This window comes from Notothenia coriiceps, unplaced genomic scaffold, assembly GCF_000735185.1.
Source record: "Notothenia coriiceps isolate Sejong01 unplaced genomic scaffold, NC01 NC01_scaffold00035440, whole genome shotgun sequence".
Taxonomy (NCBI): domain Eukaryota; kingdom Metazoa; phylum Chordata; class Actinopteri; order Perciformes; family Nototheniidae; genus Notothenia; species Notothenia coriiceps.
In genome coordinates, this window is record NW_011368141.1 from 28065 (window position 1) to 53158 (window position 25094).

The 25094-nt window shown below is 42.1% G+C and overlaps 1 protein-coding gene across 4 annotated transcripts in view; it reads right to left on the reverse strand.

Annotated features, from left to right (window-relative positions):
- Positions 1–25094, reverse strand: part of celf6 (CUGBP Elav-like family member 6) — a 162687-nt gene that overhangs the window by 14692 nt on the left and 122901 nt on the right. The window contains exons 4-11 of one of the 4 annotated variants that reach the window (XM_010791352.1): positions 23938–24063; positions 19870–19949; positions 10576–10749; positions 9560–9707; positions 8165–8308; positions 6394–6456; positions 5256–5336; positions 785–928 (exon numbers count right to left, since the gene is read on the reverse strand). In XM_010791352.1, coding sequence (XP_010789654.1) covers positions 785–928; positions 5256–5336; positions 6394–6456; positions 8165–8308; positions 9560–9707; positions 10576–10749; positions 19870–19949; positions 23938–24063 — 960 coding nt within the window. Of the gene's footprint in view, positions 1–784; positions 929–5255; positions 5337–6393; positions 6457–8164; positions 8309–9559; positions 9708–10575; positions 10750–19869; positions 19950–23937; positions 24067–25094 lie in introns of all 4 variants that reach the window. The other 3 variants (XM_010791354.1, XM_010791353.1, XM_010791351.1) reach the window with 3 other exon arrangements.

Genomic DNA, 25094 nt, shown 5'->3' on the forward strand with positions numbered 1-25094 from the left:
GGGGGGGGGGGTGTGTTTTTTCTCTTGGGTAAAGGAGTCTGGGAATGGCAGAGAAGTGGAGATGGATCCTGATTGTGTTAGGAATGGTGAGATAGAGAGGATGAGGAATTGATGTTTCGAGCAAATGCCACTATTTGGAAAGGTGTCTGGGTCAGTGGCTTCATCTGGGATTCATGGTGGGTTGGCTTGGGTTATTTCAGGCAGAGGTTGAATGTAGTGAAGTATATTAACTCAGAAACCGAACTTAAGTACATTTTGAAGTACTCTGGTACTTTATGAGATAGGTATATTTTCATTGTATACTTGAACTACACTGCATTTTTGAAGCCAATATATTTGTATCACTTATCTGACAGAATTAGTTACTTTACAAATACAGATTATTAGCAAAAGCAACATATACACCACTTGTAAATATATATATTCAAATGAAAACAGGTTAAAATATCCAGCAGTATATAAAGTCATTCAAATGAGGTGTGATGAAAACATTAATGCATCAAAAATCATAATGCAATAATTGTGTATAATTATGTGAAATATGATGGGCCATTTTGTATTACAAGTACTCTTTTGGTTCGTTAGGTATATTTTAATTTAAGTAGGATTTTGTATGCAGGACTTTTACTTTTAACAGAGTATTTAAAAAATGTGGTCAATGTACAACTTTAGTAAAAGACTTCTTTCATCACTGATTTAAGGCAATTCGAGCATCCATCACAACACACTCTTATTTTTTCTTCAGCTAAACCAAATTGTCCGTGTATGTCCATTTCTGACTTACCAAAACATTTGCTCTGATTGGTCGCTCGGTCCACAAACACTTTGGCGGAGATGACGTTGCCAAAAGGCAGGAACATTTGCATGAGCTCCGCATCTCCGAACTCCTGGGGCAGGTGATAAATAAACAGGTTGCAACCTTCTGGCCCTGGTGATGAAAGGAAAACAACAGGAGGGTGTTATGAGGGCATACACAGAAGGAGAGCCTGACCATAATAATATTAATAACACAGGTGGAAGAATGACTCGATAAAGCAATCAAGAGAATAATCTAAGGAACGCAGGAGCCATGTAAACACCAAATTGTTATTATGCTCGCTGTGGCACAAGCATTAGTTGTGGGAAAGCTAGTTATTGTGGAGTACACACTCTTAAGTCCTGTTTCTAAAGTGTTATAAGGTCACTCTCAGCGTTGGTCAGCTCATTTAAATCTGATTACCCCGATCCAAACTACTGTATGTGCTGTAGGAGGCCCTTTAAAGGATAATTGTATACAATTAAATGTGCCTATTGAATCAGAAAATGTGCCGGCAATTGCAGTGCACAGTGGCAGAGATATAAGTAAAAGCGAAATACAAAACAGGATTAAAAAAACACAGAGTTCGATTGGAGGAGAAATATTAAGATGGTTATATTGAGAAATAGAAACAGTGAGTCACAGAGGAAGAAAGGAGGAGGAGGAGGCAGATCATAAGCCAAGTTTGTGTCCCAATTACTCCGTGACAGTAGGACTGTCTTCCAATCTCTCGCTCTCCATCCCTCCACACTCCTCCACCCAGCTGCCACATATTGTACAGGCCAATCGGGATAAAGGGAGGAATGAACTGGAAGGAAAGAGAGCGAACCATGGCCCGAGAAAAAGCGATAGAGAGAGGGAGAGAGATGGGATGGACTCGGGGACAGTGTGCTCGCAGCTGGCTGCCTGGCTAGCATTCTCTCCTGTCTCATTGCTCTGGGTGATAGCATGACGAGATGAGACTGGGGCTGGTGAGAAGGCTGATAAGAGAGCTGCACTGGTGGCTGGCTGTACTGATGCTCTGCCGCTGCGAGATAGAGGACACACACACACACACACACACACACACACACACGCACACGCACACGCACACACACACACACACCCACACACACACGCACACACACATACACACACCGGTTGACAGAGTGTGGATTTGTATTTTTTCAAACATTTAAAATCTGAATCTCGGTTCTGTCTGTTTAGATTTAGGTGACTTAGAGAAGTCACACTTTAAAAAAGAAGTGGTTTGTTTGAGGTGAAGACACTTCCCAAATAGAGTGTGAGGACGGTTGAGAAGTTTACTTTTCACAAGTATAAAATATCTTGGTGAGTGCGTGGAAACTTTCTTCCTTTTCCATGTATGCAAATCTGCTATGTAGAGGAAATATGACTTTTATTGTATCCATTATGATGCCGGGAAAGTGCGAGGATGCAAAGTAGATAATTACCTTGCATATATATATATATGAACTGCATTTGTTATTGTATATGACTTCAATGCACTGTTTAGGATGATAAATAAATTGGTTGATTCACATGTGCATAATTTATCAATATTTAATTTGAGAGGCCAAATCCAATAATTGTACACATCAAAGTCTGTTTACAGGTCCTGATCAGAAACAAAGTTGTATAAAGCCTTTTGTGGCTCCAGAGGGAGTTGCACAAAGTCTGATACACTGCCTCAAGTGATGTCACTTGAAATAGCTTCAGTTGAGAGTTAAGATACAGCTTTTCAAATATATGTAGTAAGAAAAATGTGACTTTACAAGACCTCTGTAGTCTGCTCCTAATCCCGGCTTGAGGCCATGAGGCTCCATTACACGCAATAACGCACAACACGACCATATATGGGGCGAAGCCTGCGAGCTAGTTCAGGCAGTCAACTCGAGCACTTATGATGCAATCATACCTAACGCCCCTTGCCACTCTACAACCAACCAAACAGAGTCTCCTTGATATGCCGCTCTATTTAACCTGCCAGATCTCTCTCCATGCAATGCTTGCTGCAGCTACTTCCACGTCGCTGCTGCTTGCCTGCCCCACCACCACCCCAGCTTCCACCTGTAGGCTCGGGGGGTTAGTTATTTAATCATCACTCATCGTGCTATGCATATCTATGGAGTGATGAGGCCCGAGCCAAACTATACGCTGCTTCTAATAAACATGTTAAAGAAACACGTGAGTTGTCTGACTGAAATTGGACTGAACTGTAAGTTGCATTGTGGGTAATGTGGGCTGCATGTATCTATCTCTCTGTGCATCGATTCTTTTCTCTAAAATGATTCTGGTTATGTAATTACTGTCAACCGTAATGCGATATGACCGTGCTCGTAAAATGGGTCTCATTATCAATAGTTTCTACTAGTTTTCACTTTACTATGGCAACTCCCACCTGGAGGGAGACACACAGCTTCTTTCCACTTCCTGCCAAAGACAACTCAGCTTTTACCACACTGTTGGCCAAAATGCCAGATAGTTGTTGTACAATTGGATAAACAAACCGAAGAGGAGACATGTCCGGGCTGTGTTTCTACAGAATCCCCTCTCGGAAAGAAACCAGAGAAAGGAGGACATTGTGGATTTGTGCAATTAGATGTGCTGCTGTCCCCGAGGAGCACACTTCTCCTAAACCTGCGGTACAAATGCAGGGGGCCAAATCCCATCAATCCCTCCTTCTCCACAGCATCCCAGGCTGAGGGTCATTAAAACGGTGTGGTTAACCTGACAGTGGGAAAAAAAAGTTTATATTGAATCTATATCACAAGATGCTGTGTTGTCTCCACTATACTGCATTTTCACTACTGCCTTTGAAAGGATACCTGCTGAAAGCACTCAAAGACTATTTAATGATGATGCATTTCTTGTCCTTCACCTCCCAAATGACCTCATTTTTGACCCATTAGATGAAAAGTACAGATAACTGTCTGTACTTTTGTACGCTTTAATCTTGGCAGCAGTGTAAGGCGATAGATTCTCCACAAGATATCTGTAAACATCGGCAAAGTACAGCTTCTGCAGAAGTACTTGTCTGTTTTTAATGATTGAAATACCGCAGTGGAGGCTGTATGTGGGTCATACGTGCCTTAGACTTGCTTTTCCTCTTTTCAGATGAAATCTTAACAATCTTTGCTTGTAAAATATGGAGATTTGACAGACTTGAGTTCCCAGTGTCAGTATGGTGTTTTGCCCTTCAGGTCTCCGGGCCAGTCAAGTGACTAAAAACTTTGAGTTGCAATCTTGAACACATTTGGTCAAGTTGGCATGAGTCTTAAGCAACCCTGCCAAACATTGTGCATTTTAAGTTCATCCACAAGTTTGTTGGCAGGACTGCATTACTTCTATTTGCTGAGTCAGTAGTATTGTTATAGCCGTGCTGTCTAAGATGCTCTTCTGAAGTGAAAAGGACACATAATTTCAAAGAGCACAGTGAAGATTTGTCTGATAACATTTTTGGATTTGGAGGGGGTCTTTTTCCTTGACACACAGACTGATAGATTGTATTGTTGCAATTGTTAGCTTTCACAAGGAGGTTGAAGCTGAGGCTCGACAGCGCCTGTATATTTAGGTTTAGGTGTCTCTTGTTAAATGGCAGGGCTGCAGACTGTGGCAGTGGACTGAGACAGGCTGGGAGTGCAGCCAGAACTCACAGGCCACCGACGACACCAAGAATAGCTCTACGCGTGTGTGTGCTTGTGTGTGAGAGAAAGAGGAACAGAGATAGTGTGTGTGTCGCTGTGTCTGAGTGTGTATGAGTGACCATGACTTCTATAAGTCTTGCTAATGATGAAAGTGTTTCAAGGTAGCAGTGAGATGTCCCTAACACACGCTGTAAAGTTATTCCTGCATGTAAAGTGAATGGGCTGCTGTCATTGAGGACACATCTTTACTTTGTTCATACACTTACACTTTGACCATGGCATTCACACAAAATGCAAACATTTTCTAACTTTTTCTCGTGGCATTGTTGGAGACACTCAATTTTTTCGAAGTTCCTATATTGAATATTCAAACCACTCTACGCTGTCTCATACAATCATATAGATGAATAATTGAGACTGACGAATGAGAGTGATTCACCATCACAGTATATCCTATGCTTTATTACATCTGATGCTGTGGCATAAGAGTGAACACTACACCAGGAATGGTAATAAATGATTATGCATGCAGCTAATTAATCTGATGAATATTTATAACCACTTAAACACATTGTAATGGACTGATTAAGCAGTCCAACGCTGCAAGTTTGAATTAGTGCAGTTTTTGAATAATGACAGAGTAACTTTCCATCTCACTGCTAATGTTCTTCTCTTTAAACGGGGAGCCTTTTTCTCACATTTTCCCCAGCCAGCTTTTTCCCTCCCTCGCTAATTCAAAGCAGCGCAGCTACATTAGAATGGAACATGGCAATTATCACCTTTTATCTTGGGTGGGCGCGCTTGCTCGCTCTTACCTTCCCTCTGTTGCTGGGGAATGATGGTTGGTTGCTGGGGGAACGCTTGGCTGATTGGCGCATAGGCGGCAGGGTAGGCTGCTGTTGCAAAGGGAGAACCACAGTGGAATTTTTCACATCTCCATTTTCATATTTGACACAACAAAACTCAAATCATTATTCCATTGTTCATTTGCGTCCTCTAGACATTGCATAAATAAGCCTGGGCTCATTTGGATGGTGGATCACTAGAGTTTGGAAAAAGTGAGTGTGGAGTGCAGCTCAACTAAGCAGACACAAAAGAAAGAAAGGGACCTTGTTAATGAGAGCCGATGTCAGGCGGAGAGCTGTCGTTATGAGAGGTCTATGTCATATCTCATGTAGGAGGCAATGGCAGGTTCTGTGTGTACTTTTAGAATTACCTTTTTTCTTTGTGGGTGAATAATAAAGTCAACTCTAAATCCTTTCGCAATCCTAATGTAAAGTAGTTTAATCCGGGAGAAAATTGGCTGGTCGTCCAGCTATCTCTACCTGTCATAGTGTCCACTGATGTGGCAAACAGAAAAAAGGGAGAGGGGAGAGGACTAGGGTTTCAAAGATGGAAACTTTCCATGGGAATAAACAGGAATTTATGGGAATAAACGGGAATTTATGGGAATAAACGGGAATTTTCTAAATTGAAGGTTGGCTCTTCATAGGGAACTTAAATATAGTTGGGGAAAGTATATTTTAGCATAATCTTGACTAAAACAAACAGATGCCAGTCAAGTACACTTGAATATCCATGCCATAGCACACTGCTTACTGCATGGCTATTGAGACCACACCCCCTCCATTCATTTTGTTCATTTTTGAATGAGTGGGTTGGGGTGGATGAGTAATATTTAACTCAACATTCCTGTTTTCGTTCTTCAATGAAACAAATAATTGTTAAATAAAATAATTAAAACTTGTTCTGTTCTACTAAAAAAATTTTTTTTTTTTAAACTAATCTGTTGAAATGTCATGTTTTTTGCTTAATTTTGCATTGAATATTTCCAAAATTCCCCAGCTTAACTTCCCATCCGGAAATTTACCGGAAACTTTCCTCCCCTTTGCAACCCTAGAGAGGACAGATGGAGAGAGTGAGAGAGTAGAGGAGGTAGGAGAGGCAGATCACCTGCGTAGTGTTGGACGCCAGCATAAGCCTGTTGGAGAGGGTCGTTCACCGTTGGACTCTGTGCTGCAAGAGAGACGAAACAAGAGACAGAGAAAGGGGGTTGACAAAGAGGAAAATGAAAGCAGGGGAGACAACGAGGGGATGGAAAATGGTCAAGACAGACGCAGGGACACAACAAAACAAGGATCTATTGTTAAAGAGCAAGACAGAAATTGGTTTAGCTGTAGAGAACCATCAGGGGGTGAGATCACACGGGGAGCGAGGAGAAATTTGGGTTGTCATAGCTCCGTTCTTCAAAATGCCTGTTTGCCCCAGATGTTTGCATCAAATATTAACAACATGCCAAACAAACCACTTTGTAGTTCATTACAATTGCAGCTGCCTCTGCATAATGTAGAAACGGGGATTACGTTCCTGTCAATTCTTCAGGAATCAGTCCCAGACAACATTAAGAAGCCGAGGACGGGCTGAGACACATCAAATCAACCATAATGGACTGATGGATGAACTGATGGATTCATCATGATGCTAGGGCTGGCTGCTCAGAAATCTGCCAGAGACACTGTTGATTGACCCTCGAGCTTTAAACGCTTCAGTTCAAATCAGAAAAATATGTAATGAGAGTGTGAAGTAAAAAAGGACTCGTCAACTTTTTAACAGTTCCCTGAGATATTAATCAATGTGTCACCACCGGCATGTTGAACTTGCATAGTGGAGAATACAGTGATGACATGGACGTTTCTTTGCAAGGGTCCCCTCAACTATAAGAGATGGGATTTTTCGATTGGATTTGGGAGGATTGCCCATTTATGATGCCTCCATGTTTAGTTCAGCAGGATAATCTCCACAAATTAACACCATTTTTATGATTTTTGAAGCGTTAATAGAATGGCGAGAAGTAAAAAGCTACTGTTAGGCTATAAACCGACTTCATCACGGAAATCACAACCGCTAAGCTAAAGGCGGCTAATAGTCAGAGTGATGACGTTTACCACTCTAATTTGGTCACTTGTTAGCAACCGTGTGTTTTTATGATAAAGCTTCACACATTTAAGAGTGGGGTCTTTACTGATGCTTCTTATGTGGTAGAATAAAAACTTGTGTTAACCCCAGACATTATTATTAGGGCTGTCAGTCGATTCAAATAGTTAATCGCGGTTAATCGCAAATTAATCGCACATTTTCTATCTGTTCTAAATGTACCTTAGAGGAATATTTTTCAAGTTTTTAATACTCTTATCAACATATGAGTGGACAAATATGCTTTATGCAAATATTTGTTTATTATCATTTGAACAATGACAAATATTCTCCCGAATATTCTCAACACAACAACCTCTGAACAATGACAAATATTCTCCTGAATATTTTCGATACAACAACCTGGAACCTCTCTCTCTCTCTCTCTCTCTCTCTCTCTCTCACTCTCTCCAAACCCTGTCTACTTCTTTGCACTGAGCCAGTTGCTCAAACAGACAAGCCTGTTTACAGTTGTCTGCGAAATCCCGCTCCTCTGTCTTCATAACAGTCAAAGCATGAGACTGAAGTTCCCACCATTTAACCGGATGTGGTAAAACGCTGTGTAATTCCTGGGTTTAAGGAATCTTTCCTGTATCCCTTTTTTAGGTGATCTTCTTGTTAATATCAAGTTCAACACCAGAATAACTCACAAACCACCTAACCACCTAATTGTACGGTAAGTGTCAGGGTCAGAGGACTTAAGATGTTACAAATCTCATGTTTCTTTTATCGTAGACCTTGATTGGCTCACCTGGGTAAGGGTGAATACCGTTGGTGTAGACGTGCTCAGTGGCCTGCCCGTTGCTTTGAGGGAGGGTACTGAATCCGTTAACCCCGATCGTGGTGGCTAGGCTGGGCACGGATGTGGCAGAGATGCCTGGGGGTGTGCTGGTGCCTGCAAATAGACACAGAGTCATTACGTGAAACTGCAGGGTGCACGCTTCACATGCTAGAGACTCGTAAATAGAGGTGCGAGAGAATTTTCTACTCAAATGTAAATTTTCACACTAATGTAATATTTAATTGCACCCACATTATGGGCCCTCATAAGCAACAACATACTCCTTTCAAACCACCATAATGGTACTGTTTGGTAAAATTGGTACCAATTAAGCCTGAACAATTACTAAAATCAGTCAAGGTAGCACACTGGAAAAATGTGAGGGTGTGGGGAAAAAAGCTAACCCTGACTCATCATCACATCCCTGTTTAAAGGTTTATTTTTCTCACTTGAGCAACAAAACTATTCTTTAGCAGTTATATAAGTAGAGGTACGAATAAGACTCACAATAGCAGGCAGCATAATGTCTCATAGTCCCAGTCTGTCACCTTGTCAGTGCCCTTTTATGTTGATAGCAGGTTTTTATTATTTTTCTAATCCAACTGAAGGGCATTTAAGTCATGTAGGATTATGTTTGATAGGCATAACTTGGTGTATGTAGGCTTTGTGGATTACAAATGCCAGGTACAGCATCAAACCACTTTATTTAATACATTTGCAATGACCCTGCCTTCAGGCAGTCTGCCTACTTAGTGTCGAGCCATCAAAGCTCCTCATGACAAGGGCCAAAAAGATAGTTCATACTGGGGTCCAGGATTATCTCACACAAATCTTTGCTCTTATATTGTATAAACCAAGGACTCTGCATCCAAAGTCATTGGATTGGCTATATTCCCAGAAAACACACACTGTCACAGACACAGGGAGGGAGAGAGCGAAAGACAGACAAAGAGCGAGACAGAATATAATGTGGCTGTGCATTTTCTCCCATCATGCCCCATTCAATATACAGTAAGGGCTTTTCTTCTTTTAATCCAACACTGGCAATTCAGCCCGGAAAATAGAGCCACATTTTAAAAGATGTAACAAGGGCAAAAGCAGAAAGGCCTTGAACGAATACATTACTACTGCTTCTATAATTCTTGCTAATGATAAAAATGTTCCAGGTCAGCAGTGAAAAATGGCACGAGATGTCTGTGTTATTGCATGTGTTCTTGCAACCGAGTCAGTTGGCCGCACACTAAGGAATGTGTGTGTGTGTGTGTGTGTGTGTGTGTGTGTGTGTGTGTGTGTGTGTGTGTGTGTGTGTGTGTGTGTGTGTGTGTGTGTGTGTGTGTGTGTGTGTGTGTGCCTATTAGCAAATACCTGAGGACGATGTCATGGGAGTAGCCACCAGGCCGTTGACATTGAAAGCTGCCATTTGCTGCATTTGAGCCGCAGCGATGGCAGCCATGGGGTTCATGTAGGACCCTTGTGTTGCTGCCATCAGGGCTGCTTGCTGTTGCATCATCTGCTGTAGGATTAAAGAGCGGTGGGGAGAGAGGTGGAATGGAGGGATTGAGAGAAGGATAGAAAAGGAAAGGAGGGTGAAATAGCCGCAGGACCAGAGCATGTTTACTCTCACATCTTTGTTTGCTTGGCCCATGCCTTGTTCTTGTACAGAGTGGTCTGTGTTGCCCTGCAGCGTTGCTTCCCAGCTAGTGTAACATCGCTCTGGCCTTGTGTTCATTATACTGACACAAGATAAAGGCTATGTGGTGAGATGAATTTAGCAAACTGGAGACTATGTATTATCTGTGTGTTCTGTATATGTTTAACCCCGCCCCAGTGGCAGAGTTAGTGCAGAGATTGTACGTGAGTGGGCGATCCACACCTGTCAGGAAGTGATGATGGCTACAGTGAGATCTCACAGACTCCAAGCTGTGGCTTTCATGTGTGAATATGAAATGGGGCTGGGGCGGAGAGGCAGGAATAAGGGGTAAGGGGTGAGTGGCTTTGGGTTCCCTCGTAATGAAGTGCACCTCAGTTTGAGTGTTAAGGCACATGTGAATGAAATGTTAAAGAGGCAAGCTTGTATTGGCGATTTAAATTCACAGAACAAGTCAGGAAATATGGGAATGGGTAATGCATTTGAAACGGATGCTCTCCACTGTATGAAAGTGAAACAGCGTAGTGCTGAGCATACATGATAAGCAGCTTCCCTGGACAAATGAAGGGATACAAAGACACAATACAGGAAGCAGTACAGCATTTTCTATAATTCTCTGAAAATGTGCAGCCATTTAATGGTGTTAATAATGAAGGAGTTGGGTCACAGGCCTAGTGGGAGAAACAGGGAATTCAAATCACAACATTTTTCATTTTCTTTTTTTAAAGCTCACCGTCTCCTCCCCCGCCGGGCTGAGACTTACAGCATGAGAGTAGGCGCCATAGGCCCCAAACTGGATGGTCATGGGACTGAAGATGCCGAGCTGGCCCGCCATCTGGTGCATCCTGCGCAGGGTCCGCTCTTTATCAGTGTCTGCAAATTTGACCACCAGACTGGACGAGGCACCCTAGAGGGGCACAGATAAAAAGGTCAGTGAAATATGCAACTTAACTTCCCTCTGAGTTTGTAAATTGGAACGATTTGAGTCCTTATATAAAATGTTAGGCAGTTCATCAACACACTTTTCAATGGCTCATTGGAGATTAGCTAGCAAATATACATAAAACGTTCTTGATATAGATATAACAGGTGGATTGGGTTATACAAGTTTCAAACAAGTAGGAAAACTGACAACACAAACTTTTGCAACTGACTTGGTTACTTTCAATCAGCAGTGTTTTTGCAGATTGCACCTGTCACTTCAGCTGGCCAACCGACTAATGAGCTTGTTTTTTGTTAGCAAACTGTCTGTGAACATCCTTAGACTGGATAAATGATTGCCATTATTATTGTTATTATAATTATTCACTGGAAAAACGGAAAGATGACAACAGGGCAAAAACACATATTCTGTTGCTACAGTAGTTTGGGGAAATTATGTTGATTTACCTCAAACTAAAAGAGAAAATACTGATATCAATTCTAATGTCACTGAATGACATTGTTCAATATGCCTGACAGTAATTACTATATTATGCTGCTTTATCTGGAATTGTGCAGACATGTAAACACATTGAAGACATATTAGTCAGACCATAACCCAAATATGGGTAATTTATAAACAAGGTTGCCGAATGCAGTACATTTGCATCTTTTATTGTGTGGTTTTAAAATAGCTTCCTCACAATGTGTGTGTTTCCCTTGGGGAATGACCTGCAACAAAATGCTGGCTCCATATTAAAAAGATGTAGAGCTTATTCGTATCCGTGCATCAACCTTATTTTATTAAAGGACTTCAGTGTTGCCTTTCTTCATCGCCTCAAAGAAGAAACAGTGGTGGGCATGTCATTCATTTCTGTCATCTGATGTCCATTGTACAAAGCAGTCAAGCCTTTATGACCTCATATCTCTGAGCCAAGGAAGTCAGTGGAAGTGAATGTGCACTTCTCATGACGGCAGTCATTTAGCTGTCAGCGCTAAATGGAAGAGAATAGTGAGTGATATTTGCTTTGTGAACTTTCTAACTCCACTGTATACTCAGGGAGTGAACTGTGATCCTAAGCAGATCCCACAGGAGTCCCAGTCCCAGTGGTGCAGCTCCACTGAATACAGTACGGGGTAATTAGGTCTGACAAAGGCCTTCGGCATGTGGAGGGTGAAGTATTGACTAATGGCTCTGCCTTATGGCAGATATACTTCCGTATTGATGTCCGTGCTCCTGAGTTTGCATCCAATTAAATCATTTGAAAGACAGAGACCAGAGTCAGTTCCTCATATGATATCCAGGCAAAGAGAGAGAGAGAGAGAGAGAGAGAGAGAGAGAGAGAGAGAGAGAGAGAGAGAGAGAGAGAGAGAGAGAGAGAGAGAGAGAGAGAGAGAGGATGAGGATGAGGATGAAGAGGCTGCCAGGCAGAGAAAGCAGCCACAGAGACTGTCAAGAGGACCAGGCTCCTATTTAATTACAGGCAATGCATGCTGGGAAAGAGCACTGAGCACCACCAGGACAGAAGGACACAGGCAGCCAGGGGGCAGTCAGGATATGATTAGTAAGATCATAAAAGCAAAGACACAGGGAGAAAAGGACTCCATAATCACAACTTGGATTCATCTTTCACAAAATGTCTCATCCTGACAGGGTCAGAACAAATTCAGGCTTTGATTTAGATTTCCATATTTACTGTGGGTGTAGGAGTTGGAAATATGAGTGCAGGGCCCAGGTGAGAAGACGAGGCTAAGAAGTGTGATGCTGCACACGCCTGTTTTTTGCTGTCTCATAACAAATTTAAATTGACAAAGCTAGGAGGCTACAGGTCAACTGCTACTTGTAGGAGCCACACTTATGCTGAGCCCTGTGAAGCTGAATATGGAAGCTGCACAGTGAGAGTGTATGCAGCCACTGAACACACACAGTCTGACTGTTTCACAGCCTAACTTCATGCCATTTCACAGTCATTTCTACACTAAGTGTGTCCTGTTTTCAAAGCGCTTCATGACATTTTAAACAATTCCTGCTAATAAATAGTGTCGTTGAGAGGGCAGTGCCAATCCTGTCACATACTTTAGAGTTGTGTTAGTCATGACTGCTGCAGCTCAGCTTTTTATTCATGTATTTTTTTTTTTTTAATGTATATTTTTTATCTTTGCTTTTTAATGACTGTTTTTAAATGCCTTTTTCTGAATGTCTTTCATTTTTGTAAAGCACCTTGAATTGCCTTGTGTTGAAAGGTGCTATATAAATAAACTTGCCTTGCCTTGCAGCAGAACTTACATAATATTATATACAGTATTCATCCTGCCAACATTATGTCCTACTCTACTTTAACATCAGTCTGATCCTTCTCTCAGCTACTGTTTTTGTTTTATCTATTTCTTCACTATAAACAAAGACAAAACAAATCCTTTTCTAAATGCAAAACGCAAACAAGTTCTTGTTCAGAGGCTTTGCAAGTAAACTATTCGATTAACCCGTGTGGAAAGTGACTTTAAAACATTCTATTAACACAACCAAGAGAATGTGTTGGGCATAGATAACTGTGGGGAAGAGGCTGGGAAATGAAGGGAGGCATCAGCATGGACCCCAGGGACAGTGCGTCTCAGATGGGATTCTATCAGAGGCAGCCAGCACCCCACCTCAGGCCAGAGGAGACCCATCTGGTGTTTCTCCCTCGATGCCATTTCAATTAGCTAAATCAATACCCCGACGTGGCGGCGTGAACGGCACAATTTCTCCCTTTCTTATTTTATTTCATCCCACCTCCCGACCTCTTTCTCTCGTTCTTTCTCAACTTTGCGTGGCCAGTGGAAGGGACTGGGCTGTTGGATTTAATGAGGCTCGCACTGAGCAAACATCCTCCTCTAGCGTTGTTGCTTAAGCCTGCTCGCAGCATGTGGGCCTGGCATTTAGATCACATTCATTTTCTACCTTGTGTGTGTGTATTCTTACATTCATTTAATTCCTCATGAAGAATGCATTGGAGCATCGGGACTGTGAAAGCCCGAGGCTGCCTGTACCCACTGCACCGTGACTCAAAATGAAGCGAGGCTGGCCTGGTGTGCCTCCTCCCAGCAGAGCGCTCTGCTGCAGACGACGGGAGGAGACCCAGTCTGCAGTCTGTACACTGAACAGACCTGGCAGCAGCATTAAAGCACCACAACAGCCTCTGCAGGTGTTGCGTGCAGTGCCACTCATGTCAGAGCCTTGCATTTTTTGAGTTTCTTAGCATAAAAGCCAAAATACCCCCCACTAAAAAAAGAAAATGCACTCATCCTCAACCCTGAACAGGATAATTGAATATCTGACTATATCCAGGGTCTAATCAGAAAAAAGCAGATTATAGTTTGAACTCCCTCACGGATCAGACGTTTCTATCCACGAAAAGAAAGAGTAATATGTGTCCAGATAATGAAGGAACAGGTGGAGGGAGACAACAGGCGCTGGATGCAAAGCAGCCACTCCTCGCTGGTAGCATAAAATCACAAGCTGACAAACAAACAGAATAATAACCTCCAACCGGCGTGACTCCCTACCTGGAGAGAAAATGAATTTGCTGAATTTGATGAGGGCCAACAGGGAGCCTTCACTTTTGACAGGTACAACTAAGGAATTTGTCACAGGTTCGAAAACTAATCTAATTTCTTGAACAACACACTTGACTTGTGAAAATCTCTCATATTGGATTCTGTATAGGCCTGTGCAATGTGTAGATGGAGAAATACACGACGGTAATTGAGGGCTTAGAACTTGACGGCACCGGTGAAATGGCATTCTGCCTTTATCTCTGCATTACTGTGATACAAAGGCGCCGGTGTTAAGTGTGTACTAACAGGTAAACAGACACTCATTTTCCAATTTCTACAGGGGCTTACAGAGAAATAATACCACGCCACACTCATTGGAGAGAAAACTGTCTTTTCTCACAGCATACTAATGATTAGCAAAGAATGTTATAAGAACAGGCTTTCTTTCACATTCGGCAAACATGTAACAGCTACTGAATGACAACTCCCAAAGTTGTGTTTCTACACTTATAGACTCTAAAAGTGCTAATTGAAAATCTGTAAGAAATTAATTGAAAACACCATAGCAAGTTTGTTTGGTAATTGGATGAACCCCCCGCAGACTTCCTATTCAACTCTCTGAACCTTGCTACATCTCTGCTAGCCTCATGGGAGGACTGTCTCTCATTAGCACTGGGTGATACTGTCTAAGTCTGGACTCGCTGTCCACCACATACAGCTGCTGCCGCCGAGCACACTGCATCACGCCAAAAGACATCACTCTTGGTTTCTGTGCTGCAACAGTTTCCACCACAAAATGTAAGGAGTGGGAAAAAAACAAACTCCGTGTTTGTCAGCTACAAGCCTGCTGAGATTTTACAGTAGTGTTATTTGGCATTTGATGAATTGTGTGTTACAATGACAATGCTCTCTGGCTAAGTCTTATCTCTCATTAATCCAGAACTATAGTATCACACATGCACGCTCTTGCTGCTGCCAACACCAGCGAGCTCCACAGGCCCTGTCAGCCACGCTGTGACACCGAACATGACAATGTCTGCAATTTGCTGGGTGCTGTCTGCCTGCCCCCGGCTCTGCCATTTGAAGTTTTGCCACCTGTGCCTCTGCAGACATACTGTAATTCAACACACGAACCAATGGAGAGCGCCTGTTCGGTGCCCAATCAGCTCTTAAGTTAATTTTGGAAGCACCTGCAATCTGCACTAAACATCAATTAAAGCGGTGACCTGATCTATCAGCGTGTGCCCTTTGGTGGCACCCCTTGCCCTTAAGCTTCATTAAAGCCTTTCAATTTGGGCCAGCGTATTTTGGTGCAGGTATTATTTATGGCATGTGTGCGTGTGCCAGGTAACACAGATGCCGGAGTGAGAACATTAAGAGGGAGAGAGAGACGGAGAGGGAGCGAGAGACAACTCTTTGTTCAAGGTTCATCCAGACCTCACAGCTGGCAGCAGGCAGAGAGAGGAGCAGCCCACTCTCTGAATCCTGCCTCCTGTTAGTCTGTTGTTGACGACATGTGGCAGTGATATTATCCAAATTAACTGCATCCCCCATCGGTACCAAAGCCTTAGTTGGATACTAATGGCCACCTTGCCTATTAATCTGAGAGGAAGTTGGATTTGTGACGAGGAGGATAACAGGTGCAGGGATAGAGGGAGAGAGATATGGATAATATAGATTATGAATGAACTTCTAGATCGCTCTTGATACGCTTCAGGTCTGTTAGGGGGTCCATATGTTGCTTTGGACAGATCATCTGCAGCAGACCTCAGGTGGCTCCACCTAATGAAACTGTGCCTAGGCTGCGGCAACACAAACATACGCGTAATGTGCGAAAGCAGTCCACATGAGCCAAATGTTGATCTGTACAAGAAAGCACTCCAGAGAAATCCAATTATGTAAATCCCCTCGATGTAAACATATTCCGTTGATTGAGTCAACAAGATATTTTGAGTACAAGGTAAATATCTCGATTATAATCAAATTTCGGTAAGAGGCCTGCCATAAGTACGCGCGATTCGTCTGGAACATGATTATTCTTTGGCTCGTGGCCCGCTACGATTTTGACCCTTGTGGATTTCTGAATAAAGTTTTCTATGCTCAACAACGCAGTTAGACTGACTTTACCACTTATTTTACACCCTCACTACTTCAATGTAATGCAAAATGAGGCGGCATCAAATGTGTAAATTACATCTGGCTTCCAGGACACTATCTGGCTGCCAGGATGCGTCCGTAAATATTTATTGCGAAACATCAGTGAAGTGTGTGAAGGTGTGGATGTCTGCCAGAAAGAGTGTTTGCTTGTGTGTGTGTCCAGCTGTGCAGCACTCAGCACACATGCAGCTCTGGCAGGAAGACACTTCGCAACTCGTGATTTATTTTACTTAAGCCTTTTTGGTAGCCTTCTTCAAGCCTGACAGAAGTATATCCAATTCCTAATTAATTTCAGCTTGACAAGAGTAACATGTTTTGTGGCCTCATTTTTCAACTAAGCAACTCATAACTCTAAACCAAACACGAAAACCTACTCTCCACATTTCCTTAAAAACCTTTGTCCATCCTACTGGAAAGCCCATTTGGATCAATATCTATTCTGTAGTGCCCATGAATTGCCTCAGTAATTATTGCACCACTCTCTTGCATTGCATTTGAGGTCTTGTTTTCACAATAAAGTACATGTAAACATGCTGTGTGATTCTGTGTAATGGCTAGGTGATCTCACCAGAGCCATGAAAACAAACCACTGAACTATGCAGGCTACGAAGCAACACTTCCATTATTTACAGCCTAACATTATTGCACAACATATCAAAATGAATACCCCTCTCTTGGGTAGCTTACAAGCTAAAAGTTAATGGGAGCCTGAGAAACTGCAAATGTCAAACAACATTATGAAAGACTTCATACAGGACGCAGTTAAGGAAGCAAAATGAGCTCAGAATGACCTCATTTTGAAGATCCATCCCAACTCGAGGGTGCTTTCCAAGTTATTGACTTACTTGTTAACCTCACTTTCTAGTCACTGCCTTTCTTGATGTGTTCAAGCGTTTTAAGCATTTGATATTCTTTAACAAAGTGTAACCCCCTGACAGGGGCCAACCTGTCACTGTTCATGATTTTGCTGTAATGAGGTGTTTTTTTTGGTAATTTCTACCATGATGCTGAAGCAGGCCGCCACGTGGAAAGCATTTTAGACACTCTTCACATTACAGTACATTCAGCAGCCTGTATGTTATCTCTGATCTAAAGCCTCTTGCTATGGGTTTGATTTGTTTTTTAAAGATGCATATTTTTTCACTGGCTGTACTCCCTTCTAAAATAAATGTGATCCACTATCCACCCTTCATCTCGGTCTTGTTAAAATTGTGGGTTTTCAATCCAAGTCTAATTTTGTTTTACATGTAATGTATTCACAAAGTAATAGATCGGGAACGAGCATAAATAAAACAAAAAATGTAATACTGTTATGCTGATGACTTGCATTTATATCTAGGTGAACAGAATTCAAGCAATGCCTTTGTAGCCATTTTCTTAGATTGCCTTCACCGCCCAAAGTGTCACAGGTTAAATAAACCAATTCATAAATTAGACTTTTTGGCTTTCTACCTCAAAGATATTGCTTCCCCATGAAGTTGACACATTGTCTCCCAATGCAAAACCTTTCAAGCTAAATTCAAGCTATTAACTTTTCACAGAGGTACATTTCTAAATGCAGAGACATTTTTGTTGTTTGTGTTGAGAATCAGAAAATAGTTATCTATGCTTTAGTTGGTTCTTCTTGAGATCAAACAATGTTGTCTTGCTTTGTTACAATGATTTACTGTTATCTTCCAGAGTGGATTTTCCCTAAACAGTTTTTCTTGTATCACAGTCCCTTATTAACACTTTTTGGATAAAGAGGTCTTCTGTTTGACTAATTTTAGCTTATAGACAGTCTGCTTAACATATATTAGGGTTAGATTTATTATTTTTTTAAGTCAGTTTTTAAAGAATATTGTAAGGAATACCATACTGTAATACAGTTATTTGCTTTAATCGATGGTTTAACTTACTTTGACTATACTTTTATTCATTTTCCTCATCTGACTGAATTAAGCCAGAATAGTCAATAGATGGCCAGAAAAGTTTGTCCAACGGGAAGCTCTATCTATTTGGACATGTTAGCAGGGCAACGTTAGCTAACACATAAGCTAAAGCAACCTGATAAGCCAAGGTGCTTGGAGTTTTTTTCAAAAGATTATTAGGAATGCTCTGGCATGACATATTAAAAATGGCTAATTGTAAAAAATAAGCAAATTATAGTCAAATTTTTCGAATTCAAACGCTGTTTCTATTTCAAACAATTTTTTATAAAAGGAATTATGTGCTATTAAATCATGATATAAAAAGACATGTTGCAGCACCAAAACCAACATCTCCAGTATCAATTAATTCTAGCTTGCACCATATAGTTATTTCATTTCTGTGTCCATTAAGCCATGACTTCAGTTTTAACTTGACAAATAAAAAATCATCATTATCATATTCATAACATATATGTGTAACAATGTCTCCTGAGAACATCCCCATGGATTAATGTGCAGTTCATAGAAATCGTATCTCTATAAGGCTGCGATTGTAAACACTCTCTGTCTGCCTGCTGAAAAGGTGTCTGAATAGCAGAAGAGGGAAATGGATATTGAGTGAAAAGACAGATACAGAGTATGCAGCTGTGCGCTGTAAGGTGGCAGCTGCTGACTGTGGAAATCTTTTGTGTGTGATAACACACAGCAAGAACGTATGTGAGACTGTGAATGAATTGCTTTGAAAAATAAGCGTCACTGTGGTATGCCTATACAGCATACAGTATATAAATATATCTATATACGTGTGTGTGTGTGTGTGTGTGTGTGTGTGTGTGTGTGTGTGTGTGTGTGTGTGTGTGTGTGTGTGTGTGCGTTTTATATATATAGAGGCTCAAATAAATACATAAAAAATACATTTAATATTTCTTTTTGAAAAGGCCTTATCCTCCAGGGGCCAAATAAATGTTGGCTACACATTTTTGTGTAGGCTTGGCCTGTGTGTATTTTTTGGCAGGGCAAAAAACTGATAAAAAGTCTATCAAACTCTTTTTGTAAACTTTTCCGGAGGCTGTGGCGCAGTGGACTAGTGCGTTGATGTTCGGGTCAGGGGAGCACAGGTTCAAACCCCACTGCACGTGACTGCAGTCAGCATGTCATTGTGTCCCTGGGCAAGACACTTCACCCCAAATTGCTCCTGCGGCTTGCCCACAGTTTGAGTATGTAAGCCGCTTTGGATAAAAGTGTCTAACATGTAATGTAATGATGGGGGTGAGCTTATCTGCCCTCATTCTAGTAATGTAATGTTTTCCAAGTCTACCTCAAACATTTTATAAAAGTGGGACCATGGGGAACATGGATAGCAATATAGAAATCCAAGAGTTGACAAATAACTCGCAAAACTTCCTTTATGGCTCTCCATATCAAGTCACTTTGCTTGCATCTAAAATAAACCAAATGATGTTATTAGAACATGTCTTATATGAATGCAAGTAGTTACTTACAGGCATAGTCTGTCCACCATGCAAGCTGTTGATGGCGGCCTGCGCTTCTGCGTGGCTGGAGAACTTGACAAAGGCGCATCCTGTACACAGAAAACGAGAGAAATAGAAGGGAGGGGCACAACATCAGGGAGATAGCCTTGAATATATGGGGGAAAAAACACAATTCATTACCGTTGTTTTCTTGTTATCTGGTTTGTAAATATATTCCGCCATTTGTGTGTTGAGCGCATAACTCTGAATAAATCAGTCTAATTGTAGTCAAGGCATTAGCTGCGTAGAACATCCTGTCCCTCGCCCATTTTCTAAATCCAGCCCCTCCACTTCGGAGCATGGAGCCAAGGCGTTTACTATCCGGACTTGTTTGTGATTATTAATCTGTTTAATATTTACACATTGTGATTTGTGTGCAGTCACTCATAAAAGAGATTATGATGACAAAGGCATAGTATTATAATCTAACCGAATCTTTGCTCGCATAACATTTCAGATGGAGGGTGGGGAAGGAGGGGGGGGGGGGGGGGCTTTGCTCAAGGGGCATTCAAATCATCTCAAATCTGTTGTGTAGTTATGCACAAAAGGAAAGTCAACATAAAAAGTTGGCCGGAAGACAAGGAATGGGTGTTCTGGCGCCTCATCGCATTAACATTTCAAATTATTCAAGTAGACGATAAAAATGCACCATGTTTTTTTTGAAAGGTTACATATTCTAACCACATGATTGCATAGTGTATCAGTGTGTAGGCAAGGACAGGCACTGAACTACGACAACATAAGGAGAAGTGAAATACAGTGGAACTGAAATGTGGTAATTTTGTAAAAGCCATTAAATTAACCAGGAGCTATTTCTCTGAGCTTTATGGTGGTCATAGACTGAATAAGATATTCTGTTATGTCCTATTCTTATCCTTGCCTTCAGGTAGCTCATGTGTTAAGTCAAGAGATATCTAATTAATAAAGTCTGCCCTCTTTTCATCAATGGAGTCGCACCTGTTTCTGATAACTAGACAGGCTTTTTACTGAGTTAAATCCCTGGTTACTTGAGGACTGCTGTGACCTATTTAAAAAACGGTTACATGTGTTCATATACATTCATGCGTTTGACATTCCCAAAGGAGTCGTTATATTTGGTTTAAACACTGGAATGTAGGCCCTGAGGATGGTCTGTGTCTGGTCATTCACTTCAAGAGTCAGCTTTGTTTCTCAGACAAAGAAACAAATAATTTCCCCAACAAAATCAAAAAGATTGAACTGCAAGACATGCAGTGTGTGCACGATGGAGAACAATATCCCCCTTTACCTGAGGCTCTGTTCACATTCCAGCCATATAATAAATGAGACATGTGGTAAATAGTAAAGGCCATGTGTTTCCTGTACTGTCAAATGTCCTCAAAGCTGTATAGATCTACAGAGGCAAACAGATAAGTCAAAGAAGCCTTTGATTCTGTCACAGCGCTCTAGCACCCTTTTACTTCGCTTGAACGCCCCTCTGGGTACAGGCTGGAAAGGTCTTCATTTGTCCAACTGAAATGCGTCAGCCCACTGCGTGCCATTTGACTGTGAGTCTGTCTTTGAAGGAACAAACACATTTAACCTTTGTAGTTGAAATAATAAGAGGCAGTTTGTTTCTGCACAAGCCTTTTTGTTTTTCAAGGCAAGATAACTTGTTATTGGTTCCCTAACAAGGCTATCAGATAGTGTGCCAAAATCCCAGTGACCCCAGCAGCAAAAGCCCAACCAGAAAGACTAAACTGCAGGGCTTGGCAAACACCATCAATGGCAAAGTAATGTCAAACATACAATGTCACACTAGAAATTCAAGGCTGGATCCTCCCTTTTCCTGACCTAGAAAAAAAAAAAGTGAAGGGACACAGAGCAAAACATCTCCAAAGAATTGCTCTACAGCCTCATAAATTATAGTGCACATTTGAGTTTTTGAATTTGATAGCTCAGAATGAGTTGGGGGGAAAAGGAAAAAGAGAGATTGTAATGCTTTCAACCGAGAGGATCTGCGCTGCCTTTTGAATTCCCGGGGTAATAATATGTATGCATGAATTCCATCCCGCTGGATGGGTGACATTTATAACACAACTTAATTATAGACCTAAAAGCCATCTCTCTATTTTCCTGACAATTCAGGGCTCTATTCAACTCTGGAAGCAAGTGTTGCACTTTGAAAGTACTTTGAGGAGCAGCGCCATAGAGAGATGGATGTTAAACTTCTCGGCCTTTTTATTGGGTGAAGAGGGGTGCTGAAAAGCTTCTGAGTAGCATACATTTACATCAACAGGGGACAAAGCCTCCATCATGGAACAGATAGCACTGTCAATTTCAAGGTCTGTCTCATTCAAATTACAGGAACCTCATCCCAGGCGAGGCGGCTGGCAAAATAATTTGCCGTAACATCCCGTAATGATTGCGTAGGACTGTTGCTCAGTGAGTGATAGGACCAGATACCTATGAGACCTTTGTCTGGTGGTAGCATTCATACTTAACACTGCTCTACATTTTCCCATTTCCTAGCAGTGAAAACTTGAAGAATAGGTGAATGATCAAGCCACTTATAATTCAGAGACAAATACTAACACAGGAAACGTATGGCATGTGAAGAGCGGAGATAGAGATGAGGTGCGGGGTGCAGGAGGGTGAAAAGGAATGCAAGCGCGAATAAGGGAGAAAACTAGTTCCTGTTTGACACAGCAGCAGCAGCGGCCTTATTTCATTCCATGTGCTTGTCAATCAGCTTGAGGCATCTGAGCAGACAGGAAGAGAGGGAGCCGGAGAGACAGCAAAAGAGGAAACAAGCCACGGAGAAAGAGAGGTAGTGGGCCGATGGGGCGACGCAGAGCAGTAGACCCGGGATTAACAGTGAGAGGAACAGATGTAGACACAGATATGCGTGTGGTTCAGTATAGCCAGTCTTTCTCTTTGATAAACTCAGACGGCTAGCGAATTATCAACCCTTCTCCCTTGCCTTCCCACATATCTGTTTCACACATCCAGTTGCCTCATATAGGAGAATAAATCACAGTCAACAGAGAGAGAAAAGGGAGGTAGAAGTTCTGAGCAATATCACCGGCGTTATCACTTCAAATGTGGCTGTGAGTCAGAGATCCATCATAGGCTGATTGGGGACCCTCTCGTTCTCTCGGAACAATCCCACCTGCATCGCACATCCATCTTTAATTTGACCACGCTCTAATAACTAAATAGCACATAAGCGACGGACATGAATGTGTAAGCTGTTCCTGAATGCGGTCCAATCTGCCGCACGGTGAGTGACAGCAGCGAAACGCGGAGCACGGCTGCTTTATTTACAGTAGGACATTATCGTCCAATGGGGTCTCTGGGGAGGGATAACGGGAATGTGGGAAACAAACATGATTACACCCCTTCACTTTACAGATAACAGGAAGAAGAAGGAGGAGGAGGTGGTGGGGGGAAGAGAGGGGTTCTGAAAGACGAGGTGTTGTTTGATTATTTATTTTTTTACTAGAAGCCCAGGGTGAGAAGAGCGGCCGTGATGAAGGGACAACACAAGAAAAGGTTTGGGAGGGGAAAGAAGAAAAAGGCGAGATAAAGTAAAAGTAGAGTGAGAAATAAAAGCGAAGGGAAATACATAGAGGAGTGAGAAAAGGAAAGTGGGAGGGGAGGAGGTGTCGGAGCACGGTGACAATGAGCTATGAAAGAAATGCAGACGAGACACATAAGAGGTGGTGGAAAAACTCAATAGCTAACGGGGAGGACGGGCTATTCAGAAGAGCAGAGTGAAATGCAGACAATGCCGATGAGATGAAGAAGTATGGGTTCTAAGAAAGAGTAGAAAGAGAGGCAGCATATGTACGGACAGACAGAGAGACAGACAGACAGACAGACAGACAGACAGACAGACAGACAGACAGACAGACAGACAGACAGACAGACAGACAGACAGACAGACAGACAGACAGACAGACAGACAGACAGACAGACAGACAGACGGAGAGATTTAGAGGGACAGACAGAGAGACAGACGGAGAGATTCAGAGGGACAGACAGGGAAAAAAGAGTGGGAGGTGTGTGGGCTCTGACCCTTACTGGCCCCATCAGGCCCTCGCAGGACGGTGCACTCCTCGATCTGGCCGAAGGTCTCGAACAGCCGCCGGACGTCCTCCTCGCTCTGCTGCTTGCCGAGCATTCCCACAAACAGCTTCCTGTCTTCTGGATGGGAAGAGAGGGAGGGGGAGGAAGAGGGGGGAGGAAGGAGGGAGGGAGGGAGGGTGGAAGAGAGGAGAGAACAGACACATGCTACAGCTGATGGAACCGTTCTGCTGAGCTGAGAGGAACTTGAACTCAAACCACCACCACCACCTTTTATCAGCAGTCTGCTGTGTAGAGAATACGCTGCTGTTGTTGTTGTTGTTGTTTTTGTTGTTGATCGTACTGTTGTGTGGTGTGCCACCCCACCCTGGTATGAGAGAGATGTATTCCTGTTTTCAGGGAGCTATTCAAGTCTGCCGCGGTGACGTTTGATACAGAAGATGTTTTGAGCGCATGTAAAAGGGGAAAAAAACAGCGGAGATGTTTTTGCGCAGGAAGTGAAATTGTTAGATCGACCGGATGCTTTAGTCACTTAGTTTAAAGAGAACATGGAACAAGAACAATGTATAACATGTTCTCATCACTAAAGGAGTAGGAATCATAACAAGCAAGGGTAACTGAGCAGTACAATCTATGCAATGAGAAACTCGGGAAAAGTTGAAAACAGCCAGCGTGTTCTGGTTCTTCATAAACTCTGTCATCCATTTCCACTTTACACACTAAAAAATGCTGGGTTAAAAACAACCCCATTTGGGTCGTTTTTTAACCCAACGCCAGGATCAATATTGGACCAACCCAGCAGTAGTTAATTTGACCCAACGAAATGGGTTGTGTATTTTAACCCAGCAGATGGGTTATACATTTAATCCAAATGCTGGGTCAAATTAATTACAGCCCTGGGTAAATTCTACCATGAATTGGGTTAAATATTACGCCCAAATGCTGGTTCATGACAGCTTGTAGAGTAGGTTGTATAGAGACAAACTTAAGGAAATCACATTTCCTTAGTAAAAGGGCTTATTTAAAACTGAAATCGAGAAACAAATACTTAAGAAAAAGTGTGTAAATGACTAAGTAGTACAATTAACAAACACGATTTTGCGCATAGCCAAGTGTTGGTCGCCAGGAAGTAACAGATGAAGCTTTTC